The sequence below is a fragment of the Salvia miltiorrhiza genome, chromosome 2 (assembly GCF_028751815.1).
Source record: "Salvia miltiorrhiza cultivar Shanhuang (shh) chromosome 2, IMPLAD_Smil_shh, whole genome shotgun sequence".
NCBI lineage: Eukaryota > Viridiplantae > Streptophyta > Magnoliopsida > Lamiales > Lamiaceae > Salvia > Salvia miltiorrhiza.
Window position 1 is genome coordinate 650,355 of NC_080388.1, and position 19,746 is coordinate 670,100.

The 19,746-nt window shown below is 38.2% G+C and overlaps 1 protein-coding gene, 1 long non-coding RNA gene, 1 other non-coding gene and 1 pseudogene across 3 annotated transcripts; all 4 read left to right on the forward strand.

Moving 5' to 3' along the window:
- The first annotated feature begins 158 nt into the window (after window positions 1-158).
- On the forward strand, window positions 159-6,272 carry LOC131012457 (callose synthase 12-like). Its single transcript, XM_057940410.1, has 2 exons — window positions 159-5,775; window positions 5,980-6,272. The coding sequence occupies exon 1, from the start codon at window positions 460-462 to the stop codon at window positions 5,767-5,769; it is 5,310 nt and encodes a 1,769-aa protein (XP_057796393.1). The 5' UTR covers window positions 159-459; the 3' UTR covers window positions 5,770-5,775; window positions 5,980-6,272.
- Window positions 3,410-3,490, forward strand: LOC131013742 (small nucleolar RNA J33). The gene has a single exon (XR_009097828.1). It is a non-coding gene; the product is annotated as a small nucleolar RNA J33 (small nucleolar RNA).
- A 1,235-nt stretch (window positions 6,273-7,507) lies between the features above and the next one.
- Window positions 7,508-17,854, forward strand: LOC131013651 (two pore calcium channel protein 1A-like; annotated as a pseudogene).
- A 365-nt stretch (window positions 17,855-18,219) lies between these two features.
- On the forward strand, window positions 18,220-19,316 carry LOC131012521 (uncharacterized). The gene is made up of 4 exons (XR_009097353.1): window positions 18,220-18,293; window positions 18,600-18,630; window positions 18,749-18,887; window positions 18,974-19,316. It is a non-coding gene; the product is annotated as an uncharacterized LOC131012521 (long non-coding RNA).
- Window positions 19,317-19,746: the final 430 nt, after the last annotated feature.

Below are 19,746 nucleotides of genomic sequence, written 5' to 3' on the forward strand. Positions count from 1 at the left end.
TTTTCTTGAAGTAATGAAACTTAAGTTGTAAGTAACCCTGACTACTTTTACCACACTGTATATTTTATTTAACCATTTTGAAATAAAAATATTGCCTTTGAGTTTACCTAGTCCAACAAAGCCAACCTTTTGTCACACCCATAGAAAAAAGTTTGAAATCTACGTCCAACTACGGAAGCATGAGGTACCACCAAAATCGATGTCCAAACCCATCTCTTTCTCTCACTGAAATGGCGTAAATTTCCATCCGCCATTACCATTTGAATACCTCAGCCCTCTCAAATCACCACTCCGCCATCCAAAACAGCCAAATCTAAACCCCTCCGCCACCACCACCGCCGCCGCCACCACTGCCGCCATCACCGCGGCGGCCGCGGCTCAGACCTTCAATTTCCTCACAGGAATCACCCCAAACGCCTTCCTAAACCCTCAGATCTCCGCGATTCCGCGAATGCAGCAATGAATCAGAGCGTCGACGACGAAGACGTTTACAACATCATACCTGTCCACAACCTCCTCGCCGACCACCCCTCCCTCCGCTTCCCCGAGGTCCGCGCGGCGGCCGCCGCCCTCCGCTCCGTCGGCGACCTCCGCCGCCCGCCTTTCGCGCCATGGAAGCCCCACTACGACCTCCTCGACTGGCTCGCCCTGTTCTTCGGGTTCCAGGCCTCCAGCGTGAGGAACCAGAGGGAGCATCTCGTGCTCCACCTCTCCAACGCTCAGATGCGCCTCTCGCCGCCGCCCGACAACATCGACACACTCGACCCGGCCGTCCTCCGCCGCTTCCGCCGCTCCCTGCTGCGGAACTACTCTAATTGGTGTTCGTACCTCAACCTCAAGTCGAACATCTGGCTCTCCGACTCCCACTCCCGCCACGTGGCGTCGGATCACCGCCGGGAGCTGCTGTACGTGTCGCTGTATCTCCTGATTTGGGGTGAGTCGGCTAACCTGCGCTTTGTTCCGGAATGTATTTGTTATATTTTTCACAATATGGCGATGGAATTGAATAAGATATTGGAGGATTATATTGATGAGAACACGGGGAGGCCGTTTTTGCCCTCTGTTTCTGGGGAGAATGCATATCTGAATAAAATTGTGAGGCCAATTTATGACACAATTAAAGCTGAGGTGGAGAATAGTAAGAATGGGACGGCGGCGCATTCTGCGTGGCGGAATTATGACGATATTAATGAGTACTTTTGGAGTAAGAGGTGTTTTGAGAAGCTGAAATGGCCGATTGATCTTGGGAGTAATTTTTTCGTGACGGGACACAAGGGGAAGAAGGTAGGGAAGACAGGGTTTGTTGAACAGAGGTCGTTTTGGAACTTGTTTAGGAGCTTTGATAAGTTGTGGATTATGCTATTTTTGTTTCTTCAAGCAGCGATTATTGTTGCTTGGGAGGGGAGGGAGTATCCGTGGCAGTCGTTGAGAACTACAGAAGTTCAGGGCAAGTGCTTGACTGTGTTTATAACATGGAGTGCTCTGAGGTTCTTGCAGTCTCTGTTGGATATGGGAATGCAGTACAGCTTGGTTTCAAGGGAGACCAAGTCTTTGGGGGTGAGGATGATTTTGAAAACTGTGGTTGCGGCTGGGTGGATTGTGGTGTTTGGGGTATTATACGGAAAGATTTTGGATCAGAAAGATCGTGATCGTAACTGGGATAGTGGTGCAACAAAGAGGAGAATGGTTAATTTTCTTGAGGCTGTGGTGGCTTTTCTTGCTCCAGAGCTGTTGGCTGTGGCTTTATTTGTGCTACCATGGATTAGGAACTTTTTGGAGAACACAAACTGGAAGATATTTTATTTGCTGTCGTGGTGGTTCCAGAGCAGGACTTTTGTGGGTCGAGGGCTAAGGGAAGGTCTTGTTGACAATGTTAAGTATAGCCTTTTCTGGATTGCAGTGCTTGCCACAAAGTTTGTTTTTAGTTACTTCATGCAGATTAAGCCCATGATTGCTCCAACAAAGGCTTTGCTGGATCTCAAAAATGTTACTTATGAGTGGCATGAATTCTTTGACAACAGTAATCGGTTTGCAGTTGGCCTGCTGTGGCTTCCAGTTGTTTTGATTTACCTAATGGATATCCAGATTTGGTACTCAATATACTCTTCATTTGTCGGTGCAGCAGTTGGGTTGTTTGATCACTTGGGTGAAATTCGGAATATGCAGCAGTTGAGGTTGAGATTTCAATTCTTTGCTAGTGCTATCCAATTTAATCTTATGCCTGAGGAGCAGCTCTTGAATACAAGAGGTAATATTAAGAACAAGATCAAGGATGCCATTCATCGATTGAAGCTGAGATATGGACTGGGCCGGCCATTTAAGAAACTTGACTCCAACCAGGTTGAGGCCTACAAATTTGCATTAATATGGAATGAGGTAATCACTACGTTCAGAGAGGAAGACATTATCTCTGACCGTGAGGTTGAGCTTTTGGAGCTGCCTCAAAATGACAGGAATGATCCTAGAAGTAACTGGGAAATTGGGGTGATTCAGTGGCCATGCTTACTCCTGTGTAATGAGCTGCTTCTTGCTCTGAGCCAGGCAAAAGAGTTAATAGATGCTCCCGACAGGTGGCTTTGGTATAAAGTCTGCAAGTCTGAGTATAGACGTTGTGCAGTTATTGAAGCATATGACAGCTTAAAGCATTTTTTGCCGGCAATTGTGAAATATGATTCTGAGGAGCGCTCCATAATCAGAACTTATTTCCAAGAAATCGATCAATTTGTTCAGCTGGAGAAATTCACAAAAAACTATGACCTGACTGCCCTCCCCAAGATCTATGATAAGTTGGTCCGTCTTCTTGATCTTATCGTGAAGCCTGATAAAAATGCTGATAAGGTGGTGAATGCTCTTCAGGCCCTTTATGAGGCGGCTATCAGAGATTTCCTGAAAGAGCCTAGAAACAGTGACCAGCTGATAGCGGATGGTCTAGCTCCTCAAAAGGCAGTTTCTGGTGAAGCATTACTTTTTCAGAATGCTGTTGAGTTGCCTAGTGCAAGTAATGAAACTTTCTATCGCCGGGTTCGGCGGTTACATACCATTCTCACCTCTCATGATTCCATGCAAAAAGTTCCAGAGAATCTTGAGGCAAGACGTAGAATTGCCTTCTTCAGTAATTCCTTGTTCATGAACATGCCTCATGCTCCTCAAGTTGAGAAAATGAGAGCCTTCAGTGTTCTTACCCCATACTACAATGAAGAGGTGCTATTCAGCAAGGAACAACTACGCACTGAGAATGAAGATGGGATTTCAACCCTTTACTACATGCAGACCATTTATGCCAGTGACTGGAGGAACTTCTTAGAGAGAATGCGTAGAGAAGGGATGAAAAGTGAAAGAGAACTGTGGACAACTAGGCTGAGAGATCTTCGATTGTGGGCATCATACAGAGGCCAGACACTCACCCGTACAGTGAGGGGAATGATGTATTACTACCGTGCCCTTGAGTTGCTGGCTTTTCTGGATTCTGCTTCTGAGGTGGACATGAGAGAAGGATCTCAGCAACTGAGTTCCATGAGGCGTAATGAGGAAGTGGACCGTTTGAGCTTAGAACAGTCACCCTCTTCAAGAACGTTGAGCAGAGCCAGTAGTTCAGTCAGTCTTCTTTTCAAAGGGCATGAGCGAGGAACAGCTTTAATGAAATTTACTTACGTAGTTGCATGCCAGATTTATGGTTCTCAAAAGGCGAAGAAGGATCCCCGTGCTGAGGAGATACTTTATTTGATGAAAAATAACGAAGCACTTCGTGTTGCCTATGTTGATGAGGTGCAGTCAGGGAGGGATGAGAAAGAGTATTACTCTGTCCTGGTGAAATATGACCAGAAGTTGCAGAGGGAAGTTGAAATATATCGGGTCAAGCTGCCTGGTCCGGTGAAGCTTGGAGAAGGGAAACCAGAGAATCAGAATCATGCCATTATATTCACCAGGGGAGATGCAGTTCAGACCATCGACATGAACCAGGATAACTACTTTGAGGAAGCTCTAAAGATGCGGAATCTCTTGGAGGAATTCAAGTCCTACTATGGTATCAGAAAACCTACCATCCTAGGAGTTCGGGAGCACATTTTTACAGGTTCTGTATCATCACTTGCTTGGTTCATGTCTGCGCAGGAGACAAGCTTTGTCACCTTGGGGCAGCGTGTTTTAGCAAATCCATTGAAAGTTCGGATGCATTATGGGCATCCTGATGTGTTTGACAGGTTTTGGTTTCTAACTCGGGGAGGTATAAGCAAGGCTTCCAGAGTAATCAATATCAGTGAGGATATTTTTGCTGGATTCAATTGCACTTTGAGAGGTGGAAATGTTACCCACCATGAATACATCCAAGTTGGAAAGGGAAGGGATGTTGGGCTGAATCAAATCTCTATGTTTGAAGCCAAGGTTGCCAGCGGGAATGGCGAGCAGATACTAAGTCGAGATGTTTATAGGTTGGGTCATCGGCTGGACTTCTTTCGAATGCTTTCATTCTTTTATACAACCGTTGGCTTTTTCTTCAATACCATGATGATTCTCCTCACCGTGTATGCATTTTTGTGGGGTCGGCTCTATTTGGCATTAAGTGGGGTTGAAGGTGCTGCCTTGTCAAATGCCAATGATAATCGAGCACTTGGTACAATCTTGAACCAGCAGCTCATCATCCAACTTGGTCTCTTTACTGCCTTACCAATGGTTGTGGAGAACTCCCTTGAGCATGGATTTCTGAATTCTATTTGGGATTTTCTAACAATGCAGCTCCAACTTTCTTCTGTGTTTTATACATTTTCCATGGGGACCCGTGGCCACTACTTTGGCAGAACAGTTCTGCATGGTGGTGCAAAATACCGTGCAACCGGCCGTGGTTTTGTGGTGCAGCATAAGAGCTTTGCTGAGAACTATAGATTATATGCCCGTAGCCATTTTGTTAAGGCTATTGAACTTGGATTGATACTTACTATTTATGCTTCTTACAGCCCAGTAGCTAAAGATACTTTGGTGTACATAGCATTGACTATTACCAGTTGGTTTTTAGTGGTTTCATGGATTTTGGGCCCCTTCATTTTTAACCCTTTGGGCTTTGATTGGTTAAAAACTGTGTACGACTTTGATGACTTTATGAATTGGATATGGTTCAAGGGTGGTGTGTTTGCAAAATCTGAACAGAGCTGGGAAAAGTGGTGGTATGAAGAGCAAGACCATTTAAGGACGACTGGGCTTTGGGGGAAAATACTGGAGATCATTTTGAACCTCCGTTTCTTCTTTTTCCAGTATGGTATCGTGTATCACTTAGGCATTGCTGCTGGTAGCAAGAGCATTGCTGTTTACTTACTCTCATGGATATATGTGCTCGTGGCTTTTGGGTTTTATTGGGTATTAGCTTATGCTCGGGAGAAATATTCAGCAAAGGAGCACATTTACTATCGTTTGGTTCAGTTCCTTGTGATCATCTTCGGAGTTGTTGTTATAGTTGCCTTGCTTCAGTTTACCCAGTTCAAATTCGTGGATATCTTCACCAGCTTATTGGCTTTCGTTCCTACGGGTTGGGCATTTATATCTATCGCACAGGTCCTTCGTTCCTTTCTGCAGAAAACAATGCTTTGGGAGATTGTTCTCTCTGTAGCTCGCATGTATGACATCATGTTTGGGGTTATCGTGATGGCCCCCGTCGCCCTCCTATCATGGCTGCCTGGATTCCAAAACATGCAGACAAGGATTCTCTTCAACCAAGCTTTCAGCCGGGGATTACATATATCCCAAATTCTGGCTGGAAAAAAACCCAAGGCTGATGAGTAAGATAAGGTATTACTTTCACCTAGATCATGAAATGAATATGACTCGATTTCTTTCATTTCTTCTGGCATCTCCTGTTTCTGATCAGTAAAAGCTATAAATTTATGTGTTTTTATGTTCTTGCGTGTATCATCTTTTCATGACATGCACCTTGCAAGTAATTTCCTCAGAAGAATCGAATTGATGCTAAGAGAATCGAACTGTGAAACGCAGGTTTAGAGTCGACTTGTGGAATAGATAGAACACAGAGCTTGAGATTCTAGTTTGGACATAGGTGCATCTTCCTGCTGACAACCACAGAGCTGATGATTCTGATCGTTTTTCGTCGTTGCCGGGTTGCTCCATCTTTCACTTGCTGTTGATAAAATTTTCAGGTTCCTTTGCTTACATTGTCAGATATTCATTTGTTTGTGTTCATCAATTTATGACCCAGATTTTGTAAGAAAGCATCGATGTTGTGTTTTTTTGCCATTTCTGAGTAAATATATTTTGCCAGCTTGATTTTATTGTAATTTATTCCTTCCAAATTTGTATTGTAACTAGCAAATCTGGAAGCTTTCAGTAGGTTTGAAGTTCCTTAATCTGAAAATTTGCATAGAAACTCTCTTTATTCATAGTCTTGTGTTTCAAAATTGTGGAGCTATATTGATGTGACAAATCAATTTAATCATACCCCATCCCAATTTGGACAATTGTACACATTCATTAAATTCAAAGATGTGTAGGGAAAGTGATATTTTGTAAAATACTATACCAAAATGGTGGGGGGCCTATAAATAAAATACCAACATGTGGCCATGTGGGCGACTTCGCCACTTGCATCATCTAGAATTTATTTTATTTTATTATTTTCAGTTTCTTGATTGGTGTTTACCTATAATTTATTTCTACGACTGCACAAATTTATTTCTACCCAACGCGTACGTGAGGAGCACTGAGTTATTTGATGCATCACAATAATTGCCTAGTATCAAGCTACAAGGATTTACACTGCATTATTTTTGGGTATATAAAAATAGGGATTATTTCTACCCTAAATTTATTAAATTATATAGTTTCTACTACTTTGTCTACCAATATATATATATTGAGAATGTCAACCATATGGTATTTTTTAATCGCCAAGGATTTGACATTTCCATTTGAAACTTTGTAAACTTTTTTGTTTCCTAAAAATCTTATGGAAGACTTGACGACGCTTCCTTCCAATTATTATGTCGACGGTTTGAATTATTAAAGAAAATATATGGAATTATTATTAATTATTTTTATTAAAAAAAAACTAACAACTTTCGTGTACCATGGATCATTAAAAAAAAGTTATGACCCCTACAATTTATATGATTTACAACATCAGTCTATTTTCCATCGATTTAAGTTAGCATAACTGCTAGAAAAAGTACGCATGAACTGATTGTACTTGTACATGTGGAAAAATTGCAACGATATCGTTAAAATGTCATGCCCAATAAGTTTAACGATGTTCTAAACTCGATAAATTGTAGTAAAATTTTTATATCAATATTTAAACATTATATTATAAACTAAAAGAATGAATAGAAATAGTGTTATTATATAGAATAAACTTTTCTATTATATTCAAAATTAACATGTCCCCCACGTAGCCATAATCAAATCTTCTAGATTATAACATGAATATTGCTCCAAAAAGAAAAATTCAAACGTCATTTAACCGATAAGACAAGGACATGTATATTGTATATATCCTTATTTTAATCACTGATCTGCTTCACTAGCCAATGCCGACAGATTCTCGCGACACGTTGCTTCTCTCTCATTCTACTTTACCTATTGGAAGCTAAAACTTGGTCCCCCGACAAATTTTCAATTCACATATATGAATGTATAACTAACAACAACCAATTTCGCTTTCGACCCATAAATCAGCTTACTGAAGCTGTACTGTGCGCCACCTGTTTGATAAACGGTCACACAAAGGGACAAACAAAGTGGGTTTACTCAGTGAAGAAAGCCCACATCTGAATCTTGGAGTAAGCTGCGGAAATGGATGAATCTCTTCTCGGTGATGGAGGCGACAGTGGCGGCCCAAGGCGGGATCGTCGGCGCTTGTTTGATCGAAGATCGGAAGCTATCGCTCATGGCTCGACCTATGAAAAGGCTGCTGCTTTGGTTGATCTTGTATGTTAGTTTTTCTTTATTTTTTAAAAATTGAATCTTGATGTTGGAAGCTGAGCTTCTTTGCAATGTAAAAGTAGGGTGTGTAGGATCTGCTGTTTTAGATGAGTTATGGTGTTGAGTGGAGCATGATTGAATTCTTGAAAAATAGTGTCTCTTAATTAGGTGTGATTCGTCTAAAGTTGGAGGTGGTTTTGAGATACTCTTTGGCTGAGCTTATTTTAGAGAGCTTATAAGGTTTAGTGTCTTAAGAGCTTGCAAGTTGTCAAAGTGTTTGGATAATTGAGCTTATAATGAAGAGAGATGAATTTGGAAGAGTATCTATGATGGAAATGATAAATTATAGTTGAATTATTTGAGTAAAACGATTGTTGCTTATGAGATTATGAAAAAATAAGTTGGGTTGAGGAACTTAATTTTTGGGGAGCTTATAAGTTGTTGGAGCTTCTTTTTACAGCTTATAAGTTGTTCGGAAGCTTATTTTGCCAAACACTTCTTAAGAGCTTATAAGTAGTGTATTTCGCCTGTAAAGATGGTTTAGTTCTTGCATATGCAAGCAAACGAGAGAAAGAATACAAGCACATTAATGATGATTGACTTTTACTTTCATGGAAAGAGCCATCTAGATACGGAAGGAGTTCTCTTTAGGCAATCCTTATCTTTGTTTAGTAAGTTATATGGATGACGGCGGGGAAGCTTTTGTGTCCCATATTGAAATGATAATGTTATTTTGTTTGCTATGAGAATGAGAAATCCTTGAATTTTTATGATTTACTGAATTATGTGAATTGAAGGTTGGAGTGGAGGTATCTGCGATTGAATCTGCTTCATTTACACTTTGTTACCTATAATTTTATTAGAAAGTCTAATCATGCAAATGGCTGATACAATTTTAGGCGGAAGATGGAATCGGGATACCTGAGGAAATATTTGACCAGCCAAGTTTTGGAAGCTCCTTAAAGTCATATCTGGTGTTTATAAAATTTGATTTCCTTTGGAGCCTGAACTACTTTGCTCTACTTCTGCTGAATTTCTTGGAGGTTGACATATAGCTTTTTTACTTGTCTTCTTTATCATCCTGCTTTCATATTTTGGCCTTAAAAAACTTTGCTCATGTAAATCTTGATTTGGAGTTTCAGAAACCTTTATGGTGTAAAGAGGAATGTAATGACAGGAAATACTACTATCTAGGGCAGTTGCCTTACTTGACTGGTACCGAGAGTCTCATCTACGAGGTAAGTTGTAACTCAAAGTAATTGAACTTTTCTCTTTGTGGCAGTTCTGTTAGCATTGCAATCACCCATCTCTAGATTCGCTATAGCCTCAAATGGCTCGAAGCTGAATGGTTTCATTTTTACACAATGCTCCTCTGTTGAATTAGATGTTTTGTATTATGCTACATTAGTTGTGCCAGCATTTTTGTATTTCCTTTAATCATTCTATTTTTATAAGTTAAGCTCTCTCATTCCTACTTTTTCCTTTGCAGGTCATAACGCTCGTGATTCTCACTGTGCATACTATCTTTCCAATAACATATGAAGGGCTGAGTATATACTGGAATTGTCTTGTCAATAGACTTAAGGTACACTTTTCTTTCACTACAATTACATGGTTTTCTATTGTTTTTTAAGCAATTAAGTCTTCAATAGGATGAACAGTATACAAGTCATCAATTTTTACAGACTCGTATATGGCATATGCACAGTTGCATATTTAAAAAAGATTCAGCTCAAAAGTTTTTCCGAGCTTGAAATATGAACCTCAACCTGGCTCTTCTAATGATCAAATTTCGAACTAGTGCTTTCCAATTGGCATCCGAGTTGCTTGAGAATTGTTGCACTCATTTGTAGCATACATATTTTCAGTCCTCAAGATTGATTACTGATCTTATAGTGTATTTCTGTGAAAGCATATAGCAGAAAAAAATGTGGGCTGAAATTCGTAGGTTTTATTTGTTCAGGGAACCTAAAAACTTACGATTTGACTACTAATCCCCTCCCATCCCCACACTATTTGCAGGTGGTTTTGTTGTTATTATTGGTTATTGATCTAGTTGTCTTTATCATATTTCTGTCTCCGGTGGGATTCTATACTCTTCCCTTCCGGCTTGCACCGTATCTCCGAGTTGCATTTTTCATTCTTGCCATCAGGTAAGGTTACTATTCAACTTGCAGTTGCTATCCTGGTCTGGTTTCTTACTTTCTATGCAGTATCCTGTGTTCATACCTGGAAAACGGGCCCATTAAATTTTTTATGTTTCGAGAGAGTAGTTGAATCTTCCATGTGCACGCACAAGGAGGAGAGCAACATGAATGAGATGCACTTTGCACTTGCAATTGAATTATATGCTTAAAATCTAATCATGACAAGATGCAGTGTGTTTATTTTGACCTCAGGGAGTTACGTGATACATTAGTCATCCTGTTCGGGATGCTTCTCACATACCTCAATGTCCTGGTATGTCTGTTTTCATAAAATGCACTTAGCCTTACCATTTCTAAATTTCGTAGTAATTGAAAAGTATAACATGATGATTTTGTTTATGTTTTCTTCTGTTTCTCGTGGCGGTGGATGCAATGCAGGCTTTACTGCTACTATTTCTTCTGTTTTCAAGCTGGTTGGCATATGTCATTTTCGAAGATACCGATCAGGGAAAGACCACCTTCACTTCATACGGGGCAACCGTGTACCAGATGTTTATCTTATTCACCACTTCCAACAATCCTGATGTCTGGATTCCCGCATACAAGTATACAATTGAATTGAGTCGACTATTTGCTATTCTTTAACATTTCTTGTTATCCACAAACCAATCTCTCTTGCAAGAATGCTGAACTGTTTCCTTGTTTTATTGTTTCAGTTTTTCCAAATAAACTCACACATCGTGTTCTTCTCTATTTTGTAGGGCCTCACGTTGGTCCAGCTTGTTCTTTGTCATATATGTGCTGCTGGGTGTTTACTTTGTCACCAATTTGATTCTTGCCGTTGTATACGACAGCTTCAAGGCTGAGGTACACTTCTCAGCCATTGGCTATAGGAATGTATGATGGTAGTTAATTTGTTTGTAAAGCATTTAAATGTTAGAATTATTTGAAATGGTTCAAAAATTATTTTAAGATAATTGCAAGATCATACGATTTAGCATGTAGGTGAGTAAGTCAAACATTCGATATGTGGATGAAGGCCATTAACCTAATAATTTTTGGAGTGAGGTATCTTTATTAGTTATTAGTCACTGAGTATTCTATTGAATGTTATTATGTTATATAGTAATTAATGTATAAAAATATTTGAATAATGTTAACTAACAATAACTATGGCAAATGTTATGATAACAAAAAAGATTGTATAGTAAAATACTCCCTCTGCCTCTGTCCCATTAATCTTGGCCTGTTTTCCTTTTCGAGTTGTCCCAATAATCTTTACGGCTGTTTCCTTTTTAGGTAATCACTTTACACTAACTCAAATATGTGGGTCACACACCTTTACACTACAACTTCACTCTCCTACAAATACATATGCTAGCAATATGTTATCTATCTTTCTCTACAAAAAATGTTCAGTGACCTCTTAAATCTGGAGGTGTCGAACTTATTATCTTTTCAAAGCATGACAAGTTGACTAATCCTAGTTTTCTTGTAGCTTGTAAAACAAGTGTGTGCAAAGGATAATGCAACAAAAAGGATACTGAAGAAAGCTTTTAGCATCATTGATGAAAATGTGAGTATGATTTTTCACTACCATTGTTGTTTTTACTTTAAGCTTCTGTTCCTATACTTCGCACACTTCAACCTACTCTATTACTCTGTCTCTGTTTTCAAACAAAATGTTTGATTAGTATTTGGATTATAAATTTGCTTTGTTTATTTTTTATTCCCTTCCATTTGTCGTGTTTTGGGTACTGGCAGGATCTTGGTTACCTTGACAAAGATCAGTGCATTCGCTTGTTCGACGAGCTGAACAAATACAGGTATAGTTTACTTTTCCAACAAACTTTTTATTGCTGATTCTTTTCTCACACCTCCTGTGTGATTTCACTTATGATTTGATTCCTACATCTAGAGCAACATGAATATTTCTATATGCATGAAACGTTTTAGAGAATAAGAAGCCAGAAAGACGGCTGACATTCATGATGGAGATAGATGCATGTTCTTAAAGAATCACGTTGAAACGGTTCTTTTAAAATGCTCGCAGGACATTGCCAAAAATATCAAGAGATGATTTTGAATTAATTTTCTATGAGCTGGATGACAGTCATGATGTCAAGGTATTGTTGGCAAATCTGTTTGCATCTCCTCATTCTCTCTCTAATTATGTAATGTTTGCATTCTTCGTTAACTATTGGGTTATTGGCGTCAAAATATAACAATTTTGGTCGATTTTTGATTTTGCACGCCAACTTTAAAATTGGTACAAAAATACACGAACTTATTAATTGTTGTAATTTTATCATGATTGATATTTTCGTCCAAAATAAAGCAGACGTGGCATAAACCGCGTGTGTTGGCTGCTCCAATCGAAATGATGTTGTCTGGTTATGAAAATTTATTCCACCGAGTTGCAACACCAACTTTAATTTTTGCGAAAATCTCAATCGTGACAAAATTACACAATTGTTAAGTTCGTGTATTTTTGTGCCAATTTTAAAGTTGGCGTGCAGAATCAAAACTCGTCCAAAGTTGATGTATTTTAACGCTGATACCTCTTAATTATTCATGTTGTTGTAAGCTCCTTTAAAGTAAAAGACTTACTCACCTCTATTTAGTTGCATATTTTGAGTACCTTTTGACTCTTATGCTTCTCAATAGCTGCCCATAGATGCATGTTTTCTTCATTTCTGATTCTTATGATCTTCATTCCTAGTTATTTTGAGCATAGATGCAGAAACCGTAAACAGATAGCCTTTATTCACCAAAATGGATAGAGCCCCCCTGCGGCTTCAATTAATTATTAGAAAGAAAAAGAAACCGACTTATGTTCTTAATTTGAAAATTTCCTATCTAATTAGACGTTAAAAAGAATTAGTGCCCGATACCGGAAGCACTTAAGTGGATTCTTTTTTCTTTTTTTTTCATGAATCCTAATTATTCAGATTCTCTATTATGGATGTGTGTGTAAAAGAAGCAGAATATTGATAAAGAAAGTTATTTTTTTCCAAAATCAAAAGAGCGATTGGGTCGAAAAAATAAACAATTGCTAACCATCTTGCTATCCTATAACATTAACACGGACGAATTAAATGAAATGAATGGAAAAAGAGAGGGTAGAGAATCTGTTGATAAGTTTAATTGTCTCCGAGGTATCTATTTTTACTAGAATACTTTGTTTTGACTGTATCGCACTATGTATCATTTGATAACCCCCGAATCTTCTACCTTTAATTCAAATCGAAATTCAAATGGAGAAAATCCAAAGACTACAGCTAAAGAGATCTCAACAACACGAATTCCTATATCCACTTATATTTCAGGAGTATATTTATATTTTTGCTCATAATTGTGCTTTGAATAATCTATATTTAAGCAGAAAATCTCATTGACAAAGTTGAATCTTTTATCTACTGACATTTACTTTTCTTCCCCGCTGCTTTGTATGCAAATGCAGATTAATCTGGATGAATTTGTTGATCTCTCGCATGCAATTGGACTCAGATTTCAGAAGGAGGATTCAGTAAATATACTTTCACAAACTGGAAAATGAGTTTCCATAGTCGAACCCTACTGAATGTGCTTGTCTATGCAGGAACCCATTTTCGAGAGCTGCTGTCCCACGTTCTACAGGTCATACACATCTCAAAAGCTGAAAGATTTTATTCGGGGAGAAAAATTCGGTTACATTGTAGCCTTCGTTCTCGTCCTGAACTTTGCTGCTGTCGTTATTGAGACGACGGTATGAATGTGCTCACTTAAATAGTACTACCTCCGTCCCTGAAACATCTTCCTTTATTTCATTTTTCGTCCGTCCCCAAAACATCTTTCTAATCCATTTTGGAAACAATTTCACTAACTATTGCCCTTACAATTTCCACATATTTACACACTAGCGGAAAGAACATACGTTGTACGTGTAATTAATGTTATTTTAATTGATAATTTATTATTTTAAAAAAAAATCTATTAATTCATTACTTTTATTAGATAATTTATTGGATGGATATATTTATTTATAAGCCTCATCAATAGATATAGATATATAGTAGTCTTTATAGATTTGGGTGACAAATAAATGTATATCAAAATATATTTATATTTTATAAATATAATAATAAATATATCATAGGGGTAAAATAGGCAATCCACAAGTTGTGCCTTAGACTGCCTTAGGCTCTTTTTCTATTAGTATGGATTGCCACTAATGGATCCACTTCTTTTCATTTTAATTGGTTCATTAGTTACTATCATCCCGTTTTCTATCTTCATTTTTCTAATTTGTGGGACCCCTTCTCCACTCATCAAACACACAACTAACTTAGGAAGATGTTTCATGGACTGAGGGAGTATAATAGTTTCATACTTCATGAATAGAAAACATGTTCTGACAAAATTCTGGTTCTTATTGCTATGCAGCTCGATATAGAGGATAATTCTGCTCAAGATGCTTGGCAAAAGGTTGAATTTATATTTGGTAAGTCCTACTTAATCTCATAATCGACGAACGACACTAAGTGGCATGCTATTTGTGGGCTCTTAACTTTCTCTCTCCTCCTTCCACCTAAATATTTAATATGTACGATGATGAATACATGACTGTAATTTCTTAATCATCATTCATATCGTCATATATATGAACTTGTTTTCCTTGAAAATGACAATATTGATGGATGTGTCTCTTTTTAACATAAGATATATGCCTCCATCTTTTCCAACTAAGTCCTCGTTTGGTTCAAGTAGAGGAATGTAAATGGAATGAAATGAAATAAAAAGGGATGGAATGGTAACAATAATTATTACTTTTATTGAGTGTTTGGTTTAACAATGAAAAGGAATCACTAGTAAGGGATTCTCTTTCTTTTGTTTCCCCTCTATTTTGAGGGGGTAGCAAATTGGGTGATTGGATTACCCTTAGGGTGTTTTTGCTTTGAGGTATAAGGGAGGGATAAAGTACATTTACCACCTTATACTTCGTTTGCTTTGATGAATAAAAAAATTCGGGCAGGTTGTATAATTTTTCGGGCAGCCCCTTGTCCCTTGGGAAAGGGATAACTTTATACCTAAGAGAGGGTGGTATAATTTTATACCACCTTATAAGGAGTGGATAAATATATTATCCTTCAAACCAAATCAGATATAACAAATATGGTCCTCACTTTAAGTGATAAGTTTATACCTCATTATATTATCCCTTTCATTTAGAGGGATAAAAAGCAAACACACCCTAAGGGTAATGGAAACTCATTACCCAAACCAAACAACAAGTGATGGATTCAATTAATTGAATCCCTTTCCAACCTCCAAAAACATCCAACCAAACATGGGCTAATTGTCTTACTTAATTATGTTAAACTGAATTCTCAGTTATTACAGATAATATGAAAAAAGTAAATAACTTTTGCTCCAATACTGAGTACTCGCTCTGACCCATAATAGCATGCACACTTTTTTTCGGCACGGTTTTAAGAATGTTAGTTGAGTGTGTTGTGAGTGGAGAAAGTGATCCACAATAGTGTTGTGAGTGAAGAAAGGACCCAACAGCTGGTATTTGTTGTAAATAAATTGAGATATTGAGGTTAAAATAAAGGATAGTGTCCAAAAATAATAAGTACGCACTTTTGTGGGACGACGAAAATGGCAAAGTGTGCATATTTTTGTGGGACGGAGGGAATATAAGTTAGATGTTCGACATCTGGGTCAACTTTCGTGTGAAGTTTTATTTTGGAAACTTAAATTTCTAATTTTCAATAGTCTTTGGGTGCTCAGAATCTCAATGTTACTCCTTATTTTATCTAAAGGCTGCAGTTGGTGTTTTCTTTCTGCAGGATGGATTTATGTCCTGGAAGTGGTTTTGAAAGTCTATGCATTTGGGTTTGTGAATTATTGGAGAGATGGCCAAAATCGTTTCGACTTGTAATCACCTGGGTAATTGGTAAGTACGTACCACACTACCGATCAGATCATGGAACAGATAACTCAGATCATTGAACCTCTTTTTTCTTTTATGTTGCCATAAAATTGAGTATACACAAAGAAGCTACCTTAGATGGTTTTGCCTTGTGAAGTGAACACAAAAACTTAATAAAAGGGAAAATTGATCGTGATAAAGAGTGACCAAACTCAACCAGTATGGGACCTCCACAGCCACAGTGTGGAGGAGCTGCTTCTTAATCCGCACTGCCTGAGGAAGCCTTTGCACGCCTCCGTTACCTTTGGAAGGATATCACTTGACGAACCAGAAGAAAGAGGAGAAAAGGCGAAAGCGAGGCAGAACAAGTGCAATGGAACAAAATAGTTAATGATGGCCAAACAAAATGGCTTTATTTTGATGAGAAGTACCACAACCAAGTACCCTATCAGCTCAACGCTCCTTTCTATCTGGATGCTAGATAACTCCATTCTATATGTTGAATAGCTTGAGTGAATTTAATGCTGATAATTAAATCTGTCACCCATGTTTAGAGCAATCAACACCAAATATGTCTTGTTTTTGCAGTTATTGGAGAAACGGTAACTTATCTGACTCCAAGTGGAACAACTTTCCTCTCTAATGGGGAATGGTGAGATTTCTTCCTCTTTAATGAATATCAGTTTCCAATATCTGCTTCTTTTTTATTGGGAAGAAAATGGTTTAAACTATTATTGGAAATGATGAGGCATAATAGCAGAAATCTGATTGTATTTTCATTTAGCAAGAAATGCTTCATCCTTAAGGTGGGACTAGATTTATCAGTCTCCATTTTCTCGGGCATATTTTAGAGAAAGTTATTTTCTTGATCGAGTTTGGTGTCTTGACAATGATTGATGCTACTGCAGGATTCGATATCTTCTAATAGCAAGAATGCTCAGATTGGATAAGGCTCTTGATGCATGTTAAACAATATCGCGCTTCGTTGCAACGTTCTTGACCCTCATACCAAGCCTAATGCATATCTGGGGACCATCTTTGTGTCTTGTGCATTTATTGCTCTGTCGGTGTACAGGTATTGACGGCTCTCCACAACTTAATTCATCTGTGATTTGTATCTTGCCTCTTTGCTATCCTTTTTAGCTTGGTCTAGCTTCACATGTTCACGACTTTGACATTGAAAAAAGAGAATGATTGTCATCATAGCTTTTGCAGTTCAGTTTATATACTTATCACTTTCTTTTTTTCTACGTCATGCAGATTATATAACATTTCACTTCTTCTTGAATTGTAGGTCTTTGGTGGTGTTGTTAATGACGGAAATCCGAATCTCAGCAAAACTGATATGCAAGATAGCGAGTATCCTTTGTCATAAGTTGTCCTACTTTAGCATATAAGAATACTTTTCCAAATCTTTGGTGTATGGATTTCTTGACATTTCAGACTTGAGGTCATTATGGTGTGTGTATGTTTTTTCCTTGGCGTCTCAGTTTTGATCTGCCCCAAGTAATGTCAGCTTTTCTTGTTAGTCGTACCCTTGACTAAATTTAGCTACTTGCTCTTCAACTTCAATGACTACCCGAACGGGATGGTAACACTTTTCAATTTGCTGGTGATGGGAAATTGGCAAGTCTGGATGCAGGTATGTATCAGCAGATCTCGAGATATTTGAAGAATTTGTAGTGTGGTATGAAATATGAATATTCGGCTTTTGGCCTTATTTCTCTACTCTTCGTTCAAATTCCAGAGCTACAAGGAGTTGACTGGAACTAAATGGAGCTATATCTACTTCATCAGCTTCTATCTCATTACGATCTTACTACTCTTGAATTTGGTAAAGCCATTGTTTCACAAACTTCTGTCTAAATGATGCTTCTTGAGATGGTTACATTATGGTAGTTAACTGCTCTCTTTTCGACGTCTCTTCTCATTTAAACTAGGATCCAAGATAGCTAGAGTAGACTTATGTTCGTGTCGTTTCAACAGAACAAAACTGTGAACTGCAGATAGAAACACATCTATAGCTGAATTTTAGCATTCATCGGAGTCCCTCTTCCTAATATTTTCATTATACGCATTCCAAATTATCCGGTGAAAGAAACTATATGAAAATGGTAGATTGCACAAGGAACATGCAAAACTATACTCAGTAAATTTTCCATGTCTTGATTTTGATCTTCTGCTTCGAAATGATATACAAATCGTATCTATAATTTCGTTCTTTTATTCGTTCAGGGTTGTGGGCCTTTGTCTTGGAGGCTTTTTTTGCTGAGATGGACCTCGAATCTTCTGAGACAGGGGAGGTCAAGGTCAGTGGTTAAGAATTTACATAACCTTTCTTTTTTTACTATGGCTAATTACTCTGTGTAATCGCGTTTTAAATGATAATGGCACTTCGACTTTTGTCTTTCTCGTATCCATATCCATATCCATATCTGCATCTACAAAATCTCATACCATATCTGCTCTACCCGCATTGAAAACTTTCAGAGGCAAAATGATGATTCTTTTGTGAATCCCTCAATTTTAAAGATGTTTTCAAACTAATTCATATTACAGTCATCGTTGTATATGAGAATTTAAGTCGACTAAATCTTTCTGCACTGTGGCAACAGGAAGAAACAAGGAGTCAAGGAGGCTTATCGGGTATGGCCACTGCCTACGTGCTTGAGAAAACACGTCCCACCACTTGGAAAAGTTTTCGAATATTTTATTCATTCTGATGTATGTAACAATTTTTTTTCCACCCTGTGATTTTGTGCAGTACTAAGTCAAGGAATCAGAGGGTTGATATGCTTCTCCACCACATTTTGAGCGCTGAGCTGCACGAAAACGGCAGGTTCTTCCCTCTCCCTAGACCGCACGCGCTTCTAGCTTATGATTGGTTACACGTATTTATCAAGGTTTGCTAGCACCACACGCTCTGTGATATGTCGACTGCTTCTTTCCTGCTTCGTCTTGATTCCTCTGTTTTTATCTCCATTTTTAGGGCAATGAAGCTTTCATTATCTTTTGAGGGTTTGGATGTGAGGGGAAAAGGAGTTGAGCTACAAGAAGATGAGATTTTTTCTCCAATCATCACTTTTGCAGTGGAATCTGTTATGTGATCATGTGTTTTTTGAGTGGTTTTTGTTTGGTACAGATTGCAGATTCAGGCTCTCTCTCTCTCCCTAGAAAATCTTGAAGATTTTCCACTTCTTAATTGTCTTTTTTAGGTTGTATTTTTATTAAAATGGTCACTAGCTTTATGTTGAAATTTTAGTGGGGCGTGTTAAATTATGCATGGAGTTACAAAGTCATGGAATCTTACCAGAAATCCAAGATTTCTTTTACTCGAGTCACAATTTTTTTTTTTTTTGGTGATAAAAAATATATTATGATATAAAGAAATTGAATATATGTTACATTGAAATAATCAGGCTATTCAAAATTAACAAGTGTGCGCTAATGAGGCCTAGTTTAATTAGCAAAGTTGAGTTACCCAAAGACTCTTCTTTGTGAGAAGTTTCACGGTACAATTTCGTTTGCGTGCGGGTAGTTTTTCCACCTTTGTGTGGGTAGTGGTTTTGTCTGCGTGCGAGTGGTTTTCTACCTTTTGTGGTGTACAGATTTCGCCTGTAGTTTTCCCACCTTTGTATGGATAGTGGTCCCGTCTGCGTGCGGGTAGTTTTAAATTTTTTCATCTTTGTGTGGTGTAGAGGTTCCGTCTGTAATTTTTTCTACCTTTGTGTGGGTAGTGGATCCGTTTGCGTGCGAGTAATT

What these genes read in the sequence shown, in the direction of transcription:
- LOC131012457 (XM_057940410.1), top strand. Translation starts at nt 460, where the DNA reads ATGAATCAGAGCGTCGACGACGAAGACGTTTACAACATCATACCTGTC.